Source organism: Scyliorhinus torazame, chromosome 25 (assembly GCF_047496885.1).
Source record: "Scyliorhinus torazame isolate Kashiwa2021f chromosome 25, sScyTor2.1, whole genome shotgun sequence".
Classification (NCBI taxonomy): domain Eukaryota; kingdom Metazoa; phylum Chordata; class Chondrichthyes; order Carcharhiniformes; family Scyliorhinidae; genus Scyliorhinus; species Scyliorhinus torazame.
Genome location: NC_092731.1, coordinates 41,880,901 through 41,898,762, shown reverse-complemented (window position 1 = coordinate 41,898,762; position 17,862 = coordinate 41,880,901). Strand labels below are relative to the sequence as shown.

Below are 17,862 nucleotides of genomic sequence, written 5' to 3'. Positions count from 1 at the left end.
GACATCCGGGCAACAGTAAGGGATGACATCGGTGCTATGGAGGATAAGGTTGAATCCATTTGGGTGGAAATCAGGAATAGTAAGGCGAAAAAGTCACTGATAGGAGTAATCTATAGGCCACCAAATAGTAACATTATGGTGGGGCAGGCAATAAACAAAGAAATAACTGATGCATGTAGAAATGGTACAGCAGATATCATGGGGGATTTTAATCTACATGTCGATTGGTTTAACCAGGTCGGTCAAGGCAACCTTGAGGAGCAGTTTATAGAATGTATCCGCGATAGTTTCCTAGGACACAATGTAATGGAACCGACAAGGGAACAAGCGGTCCTAGATCTGGTCCTGTGTAATGAGACAGGATTGATTCAGGATCTCATAGTTAGGGATCCTCTCGGAAGGTGCGATCACAATATGGTGGAATTTAAAATACAGATGGAGGGTGAGAAGGTAAAATCAAGCACGAGTGTTTTGTGCTTAAATAAAGGAGATTACAATGGGATGAAAGAAGAACTAGCTAAGGTAGACTGGGAGCAAAGACTTTATGGTGAAACAGTTGAGGAACAGTGGAGAACCTTCCAAGTGATTTTTCACAGTGCTCAGCAAAGGTTTATACCAACAAAAAGGAAGGACGGTAAAAAGAGGGAAAATCGACCGTGGATCTCTCAGGAAATAAGGGAGAGTATCAAATTGAAGGAAAAAACATACAAAGTAGCAAAGATCAGTGGGAGACTAGAGGACTGGGAAATCTTTAGGGGGCAACAGAAAGCTACTAAAAAAGCTATAAAGAAGAGTAAGATAGATTATGAGAGTAAACTTGCTCAGAATATAAAAACAGATAGTAAAAGTTTCTACAAATACATAAAACAAAAAAGAGTGGCTAAGGTAAATATTGGTCCTTCAGAGGATGAGAGGGGAGATTTAATAATGGGAGATGAGGAAATGGCTGAGGAACTGAACAGGTTTTTTGGGTCGGTCTTCACAGTGGAAGACACAAATAACATGCCAGTGACTGATGGAAATGAGACTATGACAGGTGAGGACCTTGAGAGGATTGTTATCACCAAGGAGGTAGTGATGGGCAAACTAATAGGGCTAAAGGTCGACAAGTCTCCTGGACCTGATGGAATGCATCCCAGAGTGCTAAAAGAGATGGCTAGGGAAATTGCAAATGCACTAGTGATAATTTACCAAAATTCACTAGACTCTGGGGTGGTCCCGGCGGATTGGAAATTAGCAAACGTGACACCACTGTTTAAAAAAGGAGGTAGGCAGAAAGCGGGTAATTATAGGCCAGTGAGCTTAACTTCGGTAGTAGGGAAGATGCTGGAATCTATCATCAAGGAAGAAATAGCGAGGCATCTGGATGGAAATTGTCCCATTGGGCAGACGCAGCATGGGTTCATAAAGGGCAGGTCGCGCCTAACTAATTTAGTGGAATTTTTAGAGGACATTAACAGTGCGGTAGATAACGGGGAGCCAATGGATGTGGTATATCTGGATTTCCACTAGGTTAATCCCAGAGCTGAAGGGGTTGGATTACGAGGAGAGGTTGAGTAGACTGGGACTGTATTCGTTGGAATTTAGAAGGATGAGGGGGGATCTTATAGAAACATATCTAAATATGAAGGGAATAGACAGGATAGATGCGGGCAGGTTGTTTCCACTGGCGGGTGAAAGCAGAACTAGGGGGCATAGCCTCAAAATAAAGGGAAGTAGATTTAGGACTGAGTTTAGGAGAAACCTCTTCACCCAAAGGGTTGTGAATCTACGAAATTCCTTACCCAGTGAAGCAGTAGCGGCTCCTTCATTAAATGTTTTTAAGAGAAAGATAGATAGTTTTTTGAAGAATAAAGGGAATAAGGGTTATGGTGTTCGGGCCGGGAAGTGGAGCAGAGTCCACAAAAGATCAGCCATGATCTCATTGAATGGTGGAGCAGGCTCGAGGGGCCAGATGGCCTACTCCTGCTCATAGTTCTTATGTTCTGATGTTCACTCCGCTCCCAATCCATGTCCCTGATCCTCAAACTCCATCCCTCCGCCCACAATCCATGTCCCTGATCTTCAAAGTCCATCCCACCGCCTCAATCCATGTCCCTGATCCTCAAACTCCATCCCCCCGCCCACAATCCATGTCCCTCATCCTCAAACTCCATCCCTCCGCCCACAATCCATGTCCCTCATCCTCAAACTCCATCCCTCCACCCACAATCCATGTCCCTCATCCTCAAACTCCATCCCTCCGCCCACAATCCATGTCCCTCTTCCACAAACTCCATCCCTCCGTCCCCAATCCATGTCCCTCATCCTCAAACTCCATCCCTGTGCCCACAATCCATGTCCCTCATCCTCAAACTCCATCCCTCCACCCACAATCCATGTCCCTGATCCTCAAACTCCATCCTTCCGCCCACAATCCATGTCCCTCATCCTCAAACTCCATCCCTCCACCCACAATCCATGTCCCTCATCCTCAAACTCCATCCCTGCGCCCACAATCCATGTCCCTCATCCTCAAACTCCATCCCTCCACCCACAATCCATGTCCCTCATCCTCAAACTCCATCCTTCCGCCCACAATCCATGTCCCTCATTCTCAAACACCATCCCTCCACCCACAATCCATGTCCCTCATCCTCAAACTGCATCCCCCCCGCCCCCAATCCATGTCCCTGATCCTCAAACTCCATCCCTCCACCCACAATCCATGTCCCTGATCCTCAAACTCCATCCCCCCCGCCCCCAATCCATGTCCCTCATCCTCAAACTCCATCCCCCCCGCCCCCAATCCATGTCCCACATCCTCAAACTCCATCCCTCCGCCCACAATCCATGTCCCTCATCCTCAAACTCTGTCCCTCCGCCCACAATCCATGTCCCTCATCCTCAAACTCCATCCCTCCGCCCACAATCCATGTCACTGATCCTCAAACTCCATCCCTCTGCCCACAATCCGTGTCCCTCATCCTCAAACTCCATCCCTCCACCCACAATTAATGTCCCTCATCCTCAAACTCCATCCCTCCGCCCCCATCACAACACCCATTCCCTCCACCCAATCAGTGGAGGCCACAACCTCATCCCAACATTCCAAGCCGGGGAATGTCTTCCCGAGAGCTCTCAGTAACTTCATCTTCCTCTCGTTCCCGAACTCCTTCCTAAATACACACCCTTCAATAAAACCTCTCCAAAAATCACTTTCTCGGATAAAACTGCAGTTCTTTGATCAGATCTTTGATCCGAATATCAGGAGCTGTTGGGGTGAGAGATTCACATTGCACAGAAAGGGCCCTTCAGCCCATCAGGTCTGGGCCGGTCAAAAACAACCAGCTGACTATTCTAATCCCATTTCCCGGCACTTGACCCCTAGCCGTGTCTGCCCGGGGATCACAAGCGCACATCGAAACACTTCTTAAATGTTATGAGGGTCTCTGCCTCCACCTCCCTTTCAGGCAGCGGGGTCCAAACTCCCACCGCACTCTGGGTGAAAAGGTTTCACTCTCATCCCCTCTGAACCTCCTGCCCCTCACCTGAAATCTCTGCCCCATGGTCATTGATCCCTCCACCAAGGGGAAAAAGTCTCTTCCTCTCTACTCCATCTATTTTCCGGGGATGATGCTGAATGATCACAATTGTATTCGGTGTCCTGAATGAAGGTTACTTACTCAGATAGCCCAGAATCAACAATAACGTCTTCATCTCTCTCAGTGATATTCTGTAATTGAAAATGGACAATCCACATTAGAGAAAATTACAGAGATGGGAAAATGATAGAGAATGTGAGTGAGATAGTGGACATTGAGTTTGTTTACCTATAGAGAGTGAAGTCTCTCTCTGGGAGTGGGATAGTAGACGTTGAGTTTGTTTACCTATAGAGAGTGAAGTCTCTCTCTGGGAGTGGGATAGGAAACATTGAGTTTATCTGTCTATAGTGAGTGAAGTCTCTCTCACTGGGAGTGGGATAGTAGACATTGAGTTTATCTATCTATAGTGAGTGAAGTCTCTCTGGGAGTGGGATAGTAGACATTGAGTTTATCTATCTATAGTGAGTGAGGTCTCTCTCTGGGAATGGGATAGTAGGCATTGAGTTTTCTATCTAGAGTGAATGAAGTCTCTTGCTCTGGGAGTGGGATAGTAGACATTGAGTTTATCTATCTATAGTGAGTGAGGTCTCTCTCTGGGAGTGGGATAGGAAACATTGAGTTTATCTGTCTATAGTGAGTGAAGTCTCTCTCACTGGGAGTGGGATAGTAGACATTGAGTTTATCTATCTATAGTGAGTGAAGTCTCTCTGGGAGTGGGATAGTAGACATTGAGTTTATCTATCTATAGTGAGTGAGGTCTCTCTCTGGGAATGGGATAGTAGGCATTGAGTTTTCTATCTAGAGTGAATGAAGTCTCTTGCTCTGGGAGTGGGATAGTAGACATTGAGTTTATCTATCTATAGTGAGTGAGGTCTCTCTCTGGGAGTGGGATAGTAGACATTAAGTTTATTATCTATAGTGAGTGATGTCTCTCTCTGGGAATGGGATAGTAGACATTGAGTTTATCTATCTATAGTCAGTGAAGTCTCTCTCTGGGAGTGGGATAGTCAACATTGAGTTTATCTATCTATACTGAGTGAAGTCTCTCTCTGGGAGTGGGATAGTAGACGTTGAGTTTATCTATCTACAGTGAGTGAAGTCTCTCTCAGGGAGTGGGATAGTAGACATTGAGTTTATCTCTCTATAGTGAGTGAAGTTTCTCTCTGGGAGTGGGATAAGACAAAAGAATATAAGAACTAGGAGCAGGAGTAGGCCATCTGGCCCCTCGAGCCTGCTCCACCATTCAATGAGATCATGGCTGATCTGTTGTGGACTCAGCTCCACTTTCCGGCCCGAACACCATAACCCTTAATCCCTTTATTCTTCAAAAAACTATCTATCTTTATCTTAAAAACATTTAATGAAGGAGCCTCTACTGCTTCACTGGGCAAGGAATTCCATAGATTCACAACCCTTTGGGTGAAGAAGTTCCTCCTAAACTCAGTCCTAAGTCTACTTCCCCTTATTTTGAGGCTATGCCCCCTAGTTCTGCTTTCACCCGCCAGTGGGAACAACCTGCCCGCATCTATCCTATCTATTCCCTTCATAATCTTATATGTTTCTATAAGATCCCCCCTCATCCTTCTAAATTCCAACGAATACAGTCCCAGTCTACTCAACTTCTCCTCGTAATCCAACCCCTTTAGCTCTGGGATTAACCTAGTGAATTTCCTCTGCACACCCTCCAGTGCCAGTACGTCCTTTCTCACGTAAGGAGACCAAAACTGAACACAATACCCCAGGTGTGGCCTCACTAACACCTTATACAATTTCAGCAGAACCTCCCTAGTCTTAAACTCCATCCCTCTAGCAATGAAGGACAAAATTCCATTTGCCTTCTTAATCACCTGTTGCACCTGAAAAGCAACTTTTTGCGACTCATGCACTAGCACACCCAGGTCTCTCTGCACAGCAGCATGTTTTAATATTTTATCATTTAAATAATAATCCCTTTTGCTGTTATTCCTAACAAAATGGATAACCTCACATTTGTCAACATTGTATTTCATCTGCCAGACCCTAGCCCATTCACTTAGCCTATCCAAATCCCTCTGCAGACTTCCAGTATCCTCTGCACGTTTTGCTTTCCCACTCATCTTAGTGTCGTCTGCAAACTTGGACACATTGCCCTTGGTCCCCAACTCCAAATCATCGATGTAAATTGTGAACAGTTGTGGGCCCAACACTGATCCCCGAGGGACACCACTAGCTACTGATTGCCAACCAGAGAAACACCCATTAATCCCCACTCTTTGCTTTCTATTAATTAACCATTCCTCTATCCATGCTCCTACTTTCCCCTTAATGCCATGCATCTTTATCTTATGCAACAACCTTTTGTGTGGCACCTTGTCAAAGGCTTTCTGGAAATCCAGATATACCACATCCATTGGCTCCCCGTTATCTACCGCACTGTTAATGTCCTCAAAAAATTCCACTAAATTAGTTAGGCACGACCTGCCCTTTATGAACCCATGCTGCGTCTGTCCAATGGGACAATTTCCATCCAGATGCCTCGCTATTTCTTCCTTGATGATAGATTCCAGCATCTTCCCTACTACTGAAGTTAAGCTCACTGGCCTATTATTACCCGCTTTCTGTCTTCCTCCTTTTTTAAACAGTGGTGTCACGTTTGCTATTTTCCAATCTGCCGGGACCACCCCAGAGTCTAGTGAATTTTGGTAAATTATCACTCGTGCATTTGCAATTTCCCTAGCCATCTCTTTTAGCACTCTGGGATACACTCCATCAGGTCCAGGAGACTTGTCGACCTTTAGCCCCATTAGTTTGCCCATCACTACCTCCTTGGTGATAACAATCCTCTCAAGGTCCTCACCTGTCATAGCCTCATTTCCATCAGTCACTGGCATGTTATTTGTGTCTTCCACTGTGAAGAACGACCCAAAAAGCCTGTTCAGTTCCTCAGCCATTTCCTCATCTCCCATTATTAAATCTCCCCTCTCATCCTCTAAAGGACCAATATTTACCTTAGCCGCTCTTTTTTGTTTTATGTATTTGTAGAAACATTTACTATCTGTTTTTATATTCTGAGCAAGTTTACTCTCATAATCTATCTTACTCTTCTTTATAGCTTTTTTAGTAGCTTTCTGTTGCCCCTATAGATTTCCCAGTCCTCTAACGTCCCACTAATCTTTGCTACTGTGTATGTTTTTTTCCTTCAATTTGATACTCTCCCTTATTTCCTTAGATATCCACGGTCGATTTTCCCTCTTTTTACCGTCCTTCCTTTTTGTTGGTATAAACCTTTGCTGAGCACTGTGAAAAATCACTTGGAATGTTCTCCACTGTTCCTCAACTGTTTCACCATAAAGTCTTTGCTCCCAGTCTACCTTAGCTAGTTCTTCTCTCATCCCATTGTAATCTCCTTTGTTTCAGCACAAAACACTAGTGCTTGATTTTACCTTCTCATCCTCCATCTGTATTTTAAATTCCACCATATTGTGATCGCTCCTTCCGAGAGGATCCCTAACTATGAGATCCTGAATCAATCCTGTCTCATTACACAGGACCAGATCTAGGACCGCTTGTTTCCTCGTATGTTCCATTACATACTGTTCTAGGAAACTATCGCGGATACATTCTATAAACTCCTCCTCAAGGCTGCCTTGACCGACCTGGTTAAACCAATCAACATGTAGATTAAAATCCCCCATGATAACTGCTGTACCATTTCTACATGCATCAGTTATTTCTTTGTTTATTGCCTGCCCCACCATAATGTTACTATTTGGTGGCCTATAGTTTACTTCTATCAGTGACTTTTTCGCCTTACTATTCCTGATTTCCACCCAAATGGATTCAACCTTATCCTCCATAGCACCGATGTCATCCCTTACTGTTGCCCGGATGTCATCCTTAAATAACAGAGCTACCTCACCATCCACTCTGTCCTTCCAAAAGGTTTGATACCCTCGGATATTTAACACCCAGTCGTGACCATCATTCAACCATATTTCAGTAATGGCCACTAAATCATAGTCAGTAGACATTGAGTTTATCTATCTATAGTGAGTGAAGTCTCTCTCTGGGAGTGGGATAGTAGACATTGAGTTTATCTCTCTATAGTGAGTGAAGTCTCTCTCTCTGGGAGTGGGATACTAAACATTGAGTTTATCTATCTATAGTCAGTGAAGTCTCTCTCTGGGAGTGGGATAGTAGACATTGAGTTTATCTATCTATAGTGAGTGAAGTCTCTCTCTGGGAGTGGGATACTAAACATTGAGTTTATCTATCTATAGTGAGTGAAGTCTCTCTCTGGGAGTGGGATACTAAACATTGAGTTTATCTATGTATAGTGAGTGAAGTCTCTCTCTGGGAGTGGGATAGTAAACATTGAGTTTATCTATCTATAGTGAGTGAAGTCTCTCTCTGGGAGTGGGATACTAAACATTGAGTTTATCTATCTATAGTGAGTGAAGTCTCTCTCTGGGAGTGGGATACTAAACATTGAGTGTATCTGTCTATAGTGAGTGAAGTCTCTCTCACTGGGAGTGGGAAAGTAGACATTGGGGGCTGTTCTCCAAAATGGAGACAAAGTGTTCACGCCTTGTGAAACCCGACGGCGTGAAACGGGCACGGGAATAGCGAGACAGCTGGATGGAAATTGTCCCATTGGGCAGACGCAGCATGGGTTCATAAAGGGCAGGTCGTACCTCGCGAATTTAGTGGAATTTTTTGAGGACATGACCAGTGCGGTCGATGAATTCTTTGAGGAGGTAACTAAGTACATAGATGAAGGTAGAGCAGTTGATGTTGTATACATGGATTTTAGTAAGGTGTTTGATAAGGTTCCCCATGGTCGGCTCATGAAGAAAGTAAGGAGGTGTGGGATAGAGGGAAATTTGGCCAATTGGATAAGTAACTGGCTATCACATAGAAGACAGAGGGTGATGGTGGATGGAAAATTTTCAGACTGGAGACCAGTTACCAGCGGTGTACCACGGGGATCAGTGCTGGGTCCTCACCATTTGTGATTTTTATCAATGACTTGGAGGAGGGAGCTGAAGGGTGGGTCAGTAAATTTGCTGATGACACCAAAATTTGTGGAGTAGTGGATGAGGTGGAGGGCTGTTGTAGGCTGCAAAGAGATATTGATAGGATGCAGATCTGGGCCGAAAATGGCAGATCGCATTTAACCCTGATAAGTGCGAGGTGATTCATTCAAAGTAGAAAACATTTGAATGCGGATTACAGGGTCAATGGCAGGGTTCTGAGCAATGTGGAGGAACAGAGAGATCTTGGGGTTCATGTCCACAGATCTCTGAAGGTTGCCACTCAAGTGGATAGAGCCGTGAAGTAGGAACTTTAGGAACTTTCAAGCGGTTATTGGGTAGGCACATGGAGCACACCAGAATGACAGGGAGTGGGATAGCTTGATCTTGGATTCGGACAATGCTCGGCACAACATCGAGGGCCGAAGGGCCTGTTCTGTGCTGTACTGTTCTATGTTCTATAACGGCGACCCAATGGATGTGGTATATCTGGATTTCCAGAAAACCTTTGACAAGGTGCCACATAAAAGATTGCTGCATAAGATAAAGATGCATGGCATTAAGGGGAAAGTAGTAGCATGGATAGAGGATTGGTTAATGAATAGAAAGCAAAGAGGGGAGATTAATGGGTGTTTCTCTGGTTGGCAATCAGTAGCTAGTGGTGTCCCTCAGGGATCAGTGTTGGGCCCACAATTGTTCACAATTTCCATAAATGATTTGGAGTTGGGGACCAAGGGCAATGTGTCCAAGTTTGCAGATGACACTAAGATAAGTGGTAAAGCAAAAAGTGCAGAGGATACCGGAAGTCTGCAGAGGGATTTGGATAGGTTAAGTGAATGGGCTAGGGTCTGGCAGATGGAATACAATGTTGACCAATGTGAGGTTATCCATTTTTGTAGCAATAACAGCAAAAGGGATTATTATTTAAATGATAAAATATTAGAACATGCTGCTGTGCAAAGAGACCTGGGTGTACTAGTGCATGAGTCGCAAAAAGTTGTTTTACAGGTGCAACAGGTGATTAAGAAGGCGAATGGAATTTTGTCCTTCATTGTTAGAGGGATGGAGTTTCAGACTAGGGAGGTTATGCTCCAATTGGAAAAGGTGTTAATGAGGCCACACCTGGAGTATTGTGTTCAGTTTTGGTCTCCTTACTTGAGAAAGGACGTACTGGCACTGGAGGGTGTGCAGAGGAGATTCACTAGGTTAATCCCAGAGCTGAAGGGGTTGGATTACGAGGAGAGGCTGAGTAGACTGGGACTGTACTCATTGGAATTTAGAAGGATGAGGGGGGATCGTATAGAAACATATAAAATTATGAAGGGAATAGATAGGATAGATGTGGGCAGGTTGTTTCCACTGGCGGGTGAAAGCAAAACTAGGGGGCATAGCCTCCAAATACGGGGAAGTACATAGAACATAGAACATAGAAAATACAGCACAGAACAGGCCCTTCGGCCCACGATGTTGTGCCGAACCTTTGTCCTAGATTAATCATAGATTATCATTGAATTTACAGTGCAGAAGGAGGCCATTCGGCCCTTTGAGTCTGCACCAGCTCTTGGAAAGAGCACCCTACCCAAACTCAACACCTCCACCCAACACCAAGGGCAATTTGGACATTAAGGGCAATTTATCATTAGCCAATTCACCTAACCCGCACATCTTTGGACTGTGGGAGGAAACCGGAGCACCCGGAGGAAACCCACGTAGACACGGGGAGGACGTGCAGACTCCGCACAGACAATGACCCAAGCCGGAATCGAACCTGGGACCATGGATCTGTGAAGCAATTGTGCTATCCACAATGCTACCGTGCTGCCCTTAAGAACAAATAAATCTACACTATATCATTTTCCCATAATCCATGTACCTATCCAACAGCTGCTTGAAGGTCCCTAATGTTTCCGACTCAACTACTTCCACAGGCAGTGCATTCCATGCCCACACTACTCTCTGGGTAAAGAACCTACCTCTGATATCCCTCCTATATCTTCCACCTTTCACCTTAAATTTATGTCCCCTTGTAATGGTGTGTTCCACCTGGGGAAAAAGTCTCTGACTGTCTACTCTATCTATTCCCCTGATCATCTTATAAACCCCTATCAAGTCGCCCCTCATCCTTCTATGCTCTAATGAGAAAAGGCCTAGCACTCTCAACCTTTCCTCGTAAGACCTACTCTCCATTCCAGGCAACATCCTGGTAAATCTTCTTTGCACCTTTTCCAGAGCTTCCACATCCTTCCTAAAATGAGGCGACCAGAACTGTACACAGTACTCCAAATGTGGCCTTACCAAAGTTTTGTACAGCTGCATCATCACCTCACGGCTCTTAAATTCAATCCCTCTGTTAATGAACGCGAGCACACCATAGGCCTTCTTCACAGCTCTATCCACTTGAGTGGCAACTTTCAAAGATGTATGAACATAGACCCCAAGGTCTCTCTGCTCCTCCACAATGCCAAGAACTCTACCGTTAACCCTGTATTCCGCATTCATATTTGTCCTTCCAAAATGGACAACCTCACACTTTTCAGGGTTAAACTCCATCTGTCACTTCTCAGCCCAGCTCTGCATCCTATCTATGTCTCTTTGCAGCCGACAACAGCCCTCCTTACTATCCACAACTCCACCAATCTTCTTATCGTCTGCAAATTTACTGACCCACCCTTCAACCCCCTCATCCAAGTCATTAATGAAAATCACAAACAGCAGAGGACCCAGAACTGATCCCTGCGGTACACCACTGGTAACTGGGATCCAGGCTGAATGTTTGCCATCCACCACCACTCTCTGACTTCTATCGGTTAGCCAGTTCGTTATCCAACTGGCCAAATTTCCCACTATCCCATGCCTCCTTACTTTGTGCAGAAGCCTACCATGGGGAACTTTATCAAATGCCTTACTAAAATCCATGTACACTACATCCACTGCTTTACCTTCATCCACATACTTGTTCCTCAGTGTTGAACAGTCCGTGACAGCCTCTGTCTGTTTATAAGGCAAATGGATTGGACCCGGACAAAGTTCACCCAACAGTGAGGCAGATGGTGCAGACGTGATGGTGCCCCCTGTATGGTATGTTCTGCATTGTGTAGATTTAGGACTGAGTTTAGGAGGAACTTCTTCACCCAAAGGCTTATGAATCTATGGAATTCCTTGCCCAGTGAAGCAGTAGGGGCTCCTTCATTAAATGTTTTAAGATAACAATAGATAGTTTTTTGAAGAAAAAAGGGATTAAGGGTTCTGGTGTTCGGGCAGGAAAGTGGAGCTGAGTCCACAAAAGATCAGCCATGATCTCATTGAATGGCGGAGCAGGCTCGAGGGGCCAGATGGCCTACTCCTGCTCCTAGTTCTTATTATCCTTTGACCCCAACATGTTCATGTTTCTTGGTTCAATCCACAAGCACGCTCCTTCCCTCCCCCACACCAATGATTAAACCATGTTTGGTTTGTGACTTGCTGAGTAAATCCTCCAGATCCATCTCCAGTCTCCTCACAGGCACAGCTCTTAATGAGCTCTGGACCGGAGTTACAAAAACCTGTGCAAATGTTTAAAAACAGTGACAACCTTCTCAGCATCTAATTCATACCTGATTGCTTACCGGAGCCTCAGGAGGTGTTGCCGTGTGAGCTGGAGCAGGTTCACTCAGATTGCTTGTTCCTCAGTGTTGAACAGTCCGTGACAGCCTCTGTCTGTTTATAAGGCAAATGGATTGGACCCGGACAAAGTTCACCCAACAGTGAGGCAGATGGTGCAGACGTGATGGTGCCCCCTGTATGGTGTGTTCTGCATTGTGTAATTCGATCTAATCTCAGTCACTCCCAATCCCGGATTCTGACAGCGTGGAGATTCCCAGTTTCACAACAACATTCACACCCAGTTTAATCATCCCGACCGAGCAGATGGCAACCACAAATCGAAAGCTGATGGAGACCAGTTTCCCATTGCCAGCTGTTGTTGTTTATGAGTTGATGTGGATTGGGGGATAACTCAGTCCTGATAAAGGTCTTGTCGGTCCGCACGGTGATCTGTGTAACTGTGACGAGCTGACAAACACGGGGCAGGACGTTCCTCACCACCCCGCAGCCTGTTTTGTGGCGGCAAAGGCCATTGGCCAGAGGCAGGATCTCCCAGTCCAATCGCAGCCAATGGGGTTTCCCCTTGTTCACACCCTCCCACCCCCCCACGGTGGGGAGGCCACTGTCAGTGGGACCAGAAATCCCACCGATGGGAACAGCGGGAAAATTCACCCCCCCCCCCCCCCCCCCCCAGCTCTAACCTTCAAGCTTTAATTGGTAAGACACAATTAAAGTAAACATTAGAGGAATCAGAGAAAGAAACACTTCCTCTTCAAAAGTGATGTGAGATTAATGAACTTGCCAACATCTGGCCGTGTCTCCAACATTCGGCAGTATTTGGGGGTCAATCTGTTCAATGATCTTGGGGTGTCTGTTGCTGCCAATCACGCTGCCAAGATCGGAAATTATTGGTGGGATTTTCCGTTAGCCAACACCGGGGTCGGGAAACATGATTGGCCGGAGAATCGTTGTGGGCGCTGGGTTCACGCCAAATCGCAATTCTCTGCCACCTTGACAGTGGCGTGAATGTGGTCCACTCCACACGGGAAACAGGCGCTGTGACTGCTGAGGGAGAGCGAGGAGGTCGGACACGGAGAGGTGCGACTGCGGCCTGGCGGTGCCCACACTGGCCGGGCTGGCTGGGGTAGGGGGGGCCATGCAAGGGCCGGGGAGGTGACAGGCCGTGGGGCCGGGCTGACCCCCATGGCACAGGGGCGGTGCCCAATCACGGACCGCCATTGCCACGGCTGTAACGCAGCCACCTTGCTACGCACCCCACTGACCACCCACCTTGGGCCCTGACTTTTCAGAGTGACACCGACTATGTTTGTGCCCCTACCCAGCACCCCATCCCCCACCCACCACCCCAGCACCCCAACCCCCACCCACCACCATATCAAACACCGAACTGGCTGGCACACACTTGCAGAGCAACACAGCCCACCCAAGGGCAACACCCACAGCGGCCCCACAATGGGCGTTGGATATGCGCTGTGGAGTGCACCGTTGGCAAAGGTAGATCCAGGTGACTGTATGCCTGGCAGCAGGGACTGGCTCCAACGGGGCCCCGGGGGGGGGGCACATTGCAGAGGCAGAGTCCACAGTGCCAACCGGGGCATTGTCTCGCCTGTTGGACCTGGTTGAGCAAGGGGGTTCACACCGTGCTGACATGTCGGCCTTTCACCCCCTGCAGACAATGGATATGGAATTAACCAGCAATGGTGGCCTTCCTCCGAGCAGTGGCGGGTGCCCCGTGGTACGAGCTGGAGCTGCTCGTGGAGGAGGAGCCTGCAGCAGCGGATCCTGCCCCAGAGAAAGAGCAGGCAGCCAGTGAGGATGGAGAGTCGGCCGCCCAACAGGCTGAGGACGAGGTGGAGGAGGAGAAGGTGCAAAGGAGGAGCCGCATGAGGGCTTGTGTGTACCGGCAGCGCCTGTCATTCAAGGCCCTGCCGGACTGGGCGTGCCACTGGAGACTCCGGCGGAGCAGCGGGACCGGACCGTACGGCATATCTGCCAGATGAAGGGAAACCTGGCACCTTGGGGATATGGGGGAGGATACCTGCTTCTGGTGGACGGCAAGGTGACGGTTTCACTGACCATCTACGCTACGGGGTCCTTCCGGGGGCCGAGTGGGGACCTGTCCGTATCTCAGAGCTCCTTCATCAGCTCCTTCCTTTTAGGCAGTAATGGAGACAGGCACGGAGATAGACCCTTGGCTCCATACTGATCCATTCCATCGAAGCCAACCCCATTTGCCTGCATTTGGCCCATATCCCTCTGTATATGGAGTCCGTATCCTTCCATTCCCACCCGATTCATATAGTGTCTAGTTGTCCCTTAAATGCCGCTCTCGTACCGGCTCCCACCCCCTCCCCAGGCAGCAGTTCCCTCTATCACCCTCTGTGTAAAAAACTTGCCTCGCACATCTGTTCCAAACTTTTCCCCACACACTTTAAACCTATGTCCCCGAGTACATTCCTATCCATGTATCTGTCCAGCTGCCTTATTAATGTTGTCAGTGTCCCTGCCTCAACCACCTCCTCCGGCAGCTCATTCTGCATACGTACCATCCCCTGTGTAAAAACGTTGTGCTCAGGCTCCCATTAATTCTTTCCCCTCTTAACTTAAACCTCTGCCCTCTAGTTCTCGATTTCCCAACCCTGGGAAAAAAGCTGAGTGCATCCACCCTCTCCATGCCTCGCATGATCTTACCCACCTCTATAAGATCAGCCCTCATTCTCCTACAGCCTGTCCAATCTCTCCCTGTAACTCAGTCCTTTGAGTCCTGGCAAAATTCTTGTGAATCTCTTCTGCCCTCTCTCCAGTTTAATAACATCTTTCCGACAGCAAAGCGACCAAAACTGAACACGATACTCCGGTGCGACCTCACCCACATCCTGTACAACTGCAACATAACTTTCCAACTTCGAGACTCAATGCCCTGACTGATGAAGGCCAGCAGGCCAAAAGCCTTCTTCACTGCCCCATCGACCTGTGACTCCACCTTCAGAGAACTATGCATGAAGAACAAAGAACAATGCAGCACAGGAACAGGCCCTTCAGTCCTCCATGCCTACGCTGACCATGGTACCTGCCTAAACTAAAACCGTACGCACTGATGGAGTCCGTATCCTTCCATCCCCACCCTATTCATGTATTGTCTAGTTGTCCCTTAAATGCCGCTCTCATACCTGCTCCCACCCCCTCCCCAGGCAGCACGTTCCCTCTATCACCCTCTGTGTAAAAAACTTGCCTCACACATCTGTTCTAAACTTTCCCCCACGCGCTTCAAACCTATGTCCCCATTGAGTCTCCTACCCGAGGAAAGAGCGTCTGACTGTCCACTCTGTCCATGCCACTCAATCTTGTCGACCTCTATCAGGTGGCCTCACAACCTCCGTCTTTGCAGTGAGAACAGGCCGAGTTTATCTCAGGCAACATCCTACTAAACCACTTCTGTACCCTCTCCACAGCATCCACATCCTTCTGGTAGTGTGGCGACCAGAATTGTCCACAATATTCCAAATGAGATGAGGCCTAACTAAGGCCCTCCGTTCCACGATACTCCCTACGGTCCTACCATTCAACATGAAAGTCCTACCTTGATTTGACTTTCCAGAATGCAACACCTCACCCTTATCTGCATTGCACTCCATTCGCCACTTCTCGGCCCACTTCCCCAGCTGATCAAGATCCTGTGCAATTTTTGATAACCTTCCTCACTGTCTACAATACCATCTCTTTTAGTGTCACCCGCAAACGTTTTCCCTTCTTGTGACCCCGCCCCCCCCTGCTTCTCGCTGTTTCTTTAGTCTCTGGTTTGGTGGTGGGATGAGTTAGCTCTCCCAGACTTCTCCTCATTCCTCTTCTTGTACTGCCAATGGGTATATAAAGTGTGTTTGAGATGAGGTTTGGCAGCCTCTGGTTTAGTGTTGGTCAGCACGCTGTGTTCAGATGTTTGGTGCTAGTCAGCACCCTGTGTTCGGAGGTTTGGTGCTAGTCAGCACGCTGTGTTCGGAGGTTTGCTGCGAGTCAGCACCCTGTGTTCAGATGTTTGGTGCTAGTCAGCACCCTGTGTTCGGAGGTTTGGTGCTAGTCAGCGCCCTGTGTTCGGAGGTTTGGCGCAAGTCAGCACCCTGTGTTCGGAGGATTGGTGCTAGTCAGCACCCTGTGTTCGGATGTTTGGTGCTAGTCGGCACACTGTGTTCGGAGGTTTAGTGCTAGTCAGCACCCTGTGTTCGGATGTTTAGTGCTAGTCAGCACCCTGTGTTCGGAGGTTTGGTGCTAGTCATCACCCTGTGTTCGGAGGTTTGGTGCTAGTCAGCGCCCTGTGTTCGGAGGTTTAGTGCTAGTCAGCACCCTGTGTTCGGATGTTTAGTGCTAGTCAGCACCCTGTGTTCGGAGGTTTAGTGCTAGTCAGCGCCCTGTGTTCGGAGGTTTTGTGCTAGTCAACGCCCTGTGTTCAGAGGTTTAGTGCTAGTCAGCACCCTGTGTTCGGAGGTTTGGCGCTAGTCAGCACCCTGCGTTCGGAGGTTTAGTGCTAGTCAGCACCCTGTGTTCGGTGGTTTGGTGCTAGTCAGCACCCTGTGTTCGGATGTTTAGTGCTAGTCAGCACCCTGTGTTCGGAGGTTTGGTGCTAGTCAGCACCCTGTGTTCGGAGGTTTGGTGCTAGTCAGCACCCTGTGTTTGGAGGTTTAGTGCTAGTCAGCAACCTGTGTTCGGATGTTTAGTGCTAGTCAGCACCCTGTGTTCGGAGGTTTGGTGCTAGTCAGCACCCTTTGTTCGGAGGTTTAGTGCTAGTCAGCACCCTGTGTTCGGCGGTTTGGCGCTAGTCAGCACCCTGTGTTCAGAGGTTTGGTGCTAGTCAACGCCCTGTGTTCAGAGGTTTGGTGCTAGTCAGCACCCAGCATTCGGAGGTTTAGTGCTAGTCAGCACCCTGTGTTCGGAGGTTTAGTGCTAGTCAGCACCCTGTGTTCGGAGTTTTGGTGCTAGTCAACGCCCTGTGTTCAGAGGTTTGGTGCTAGTCAGCACCCAGCATTCGGAGGTTTAGTGCTAGTCAGCACCCAGCGTTCGGAGGTTTGGTGCTAGTCAGCACCCTGTGTTCGGAGGTTTGGTGCTAGTCAGCACCCTGTGTTCGGATGTTTGGTGCTAGTCAGCACCCTTTGTTCGGAGGTTTAGTGCTAGTCAGCACCCTGTGTTCGGCGGTTTGGCGCTAGTCAGCACCCTGTGTTCGGATGTTTAGTGCTAGTCAGCACCCTGTGTTCGGAGGTTTAGTGCTAGTCAGCACCCTGTGTTCGGCGGTTTGGCGCTAGTCAATGCCCTGTGTTCAGAGGTTTGGTGCTAGTCAGCACCCTGTGTTCGGAGGTTTAGTGCTAGTCAGCACCCTGTGTTCGGATGTTTGGTGCTAGTCAGCACACTGTGTTCGGAGGTTTGGCGCTAGTCAGCACCCTGTGTTCGCAGGTTTAGTGCTAGTCAGCACCCTGTGTTCGGAGGTTTGGCGCTAGTCAGCACCTTGTGTTCAGAGGTTTGGTGCTAGTCAGCACGCTGTGTTCGGAGGTTTGCTGCGAGTCAGCACCCTGTGTTCAGATGTTTGGTGCTAGTCAGCACCCTGTGTTCGGAGGTTTGGTGCTAGTCAGCGCCCTGTGTTCGGAGGTTTGGCGCAAGTCAGCACCCTGTGTTCGGAG

The 17,862-nt window shown here is 48.0% G+C and overlaps 1 protein-coding gene across 3 annotated transcripts in view; it reads right to left on the bottom strand.

The window, feature by feature from the left end:
• The window catches only part of LOC140402559 (uromodulin-like), a 60,273-nt gene extending 48,014 nt beyond the window's left edge, over window positions 1–12,259 (bottom strand). For 2 of the 3 annotated variants that reach the window (XM_072490409.1, XM_072490411.1), the window contains exons 1-2: window positions 12,190–12,252; window positions 3,666–3,715 (exon numbers count right to left, since the gene is read on the bottom strand). In XM_072490409.1, the coding sequence (XP_072346510.1) occupies window positions 3,666–3,699 (34 nt within the window). In that variant the 5' untranslated portion in view covers window positions 3,700–3,715; window positions 12,190–12,252. Of the gene's footprint in view, window positions 1–3,665; window positions 3,716–12,189 lie in introns of all 3 variants that reach the window. The other variant, XM_072490410.1, reaches the window with a different exon arrangement.
• Window positions 12,260–17,862: the final 5,603 nt, after the last annotated feature.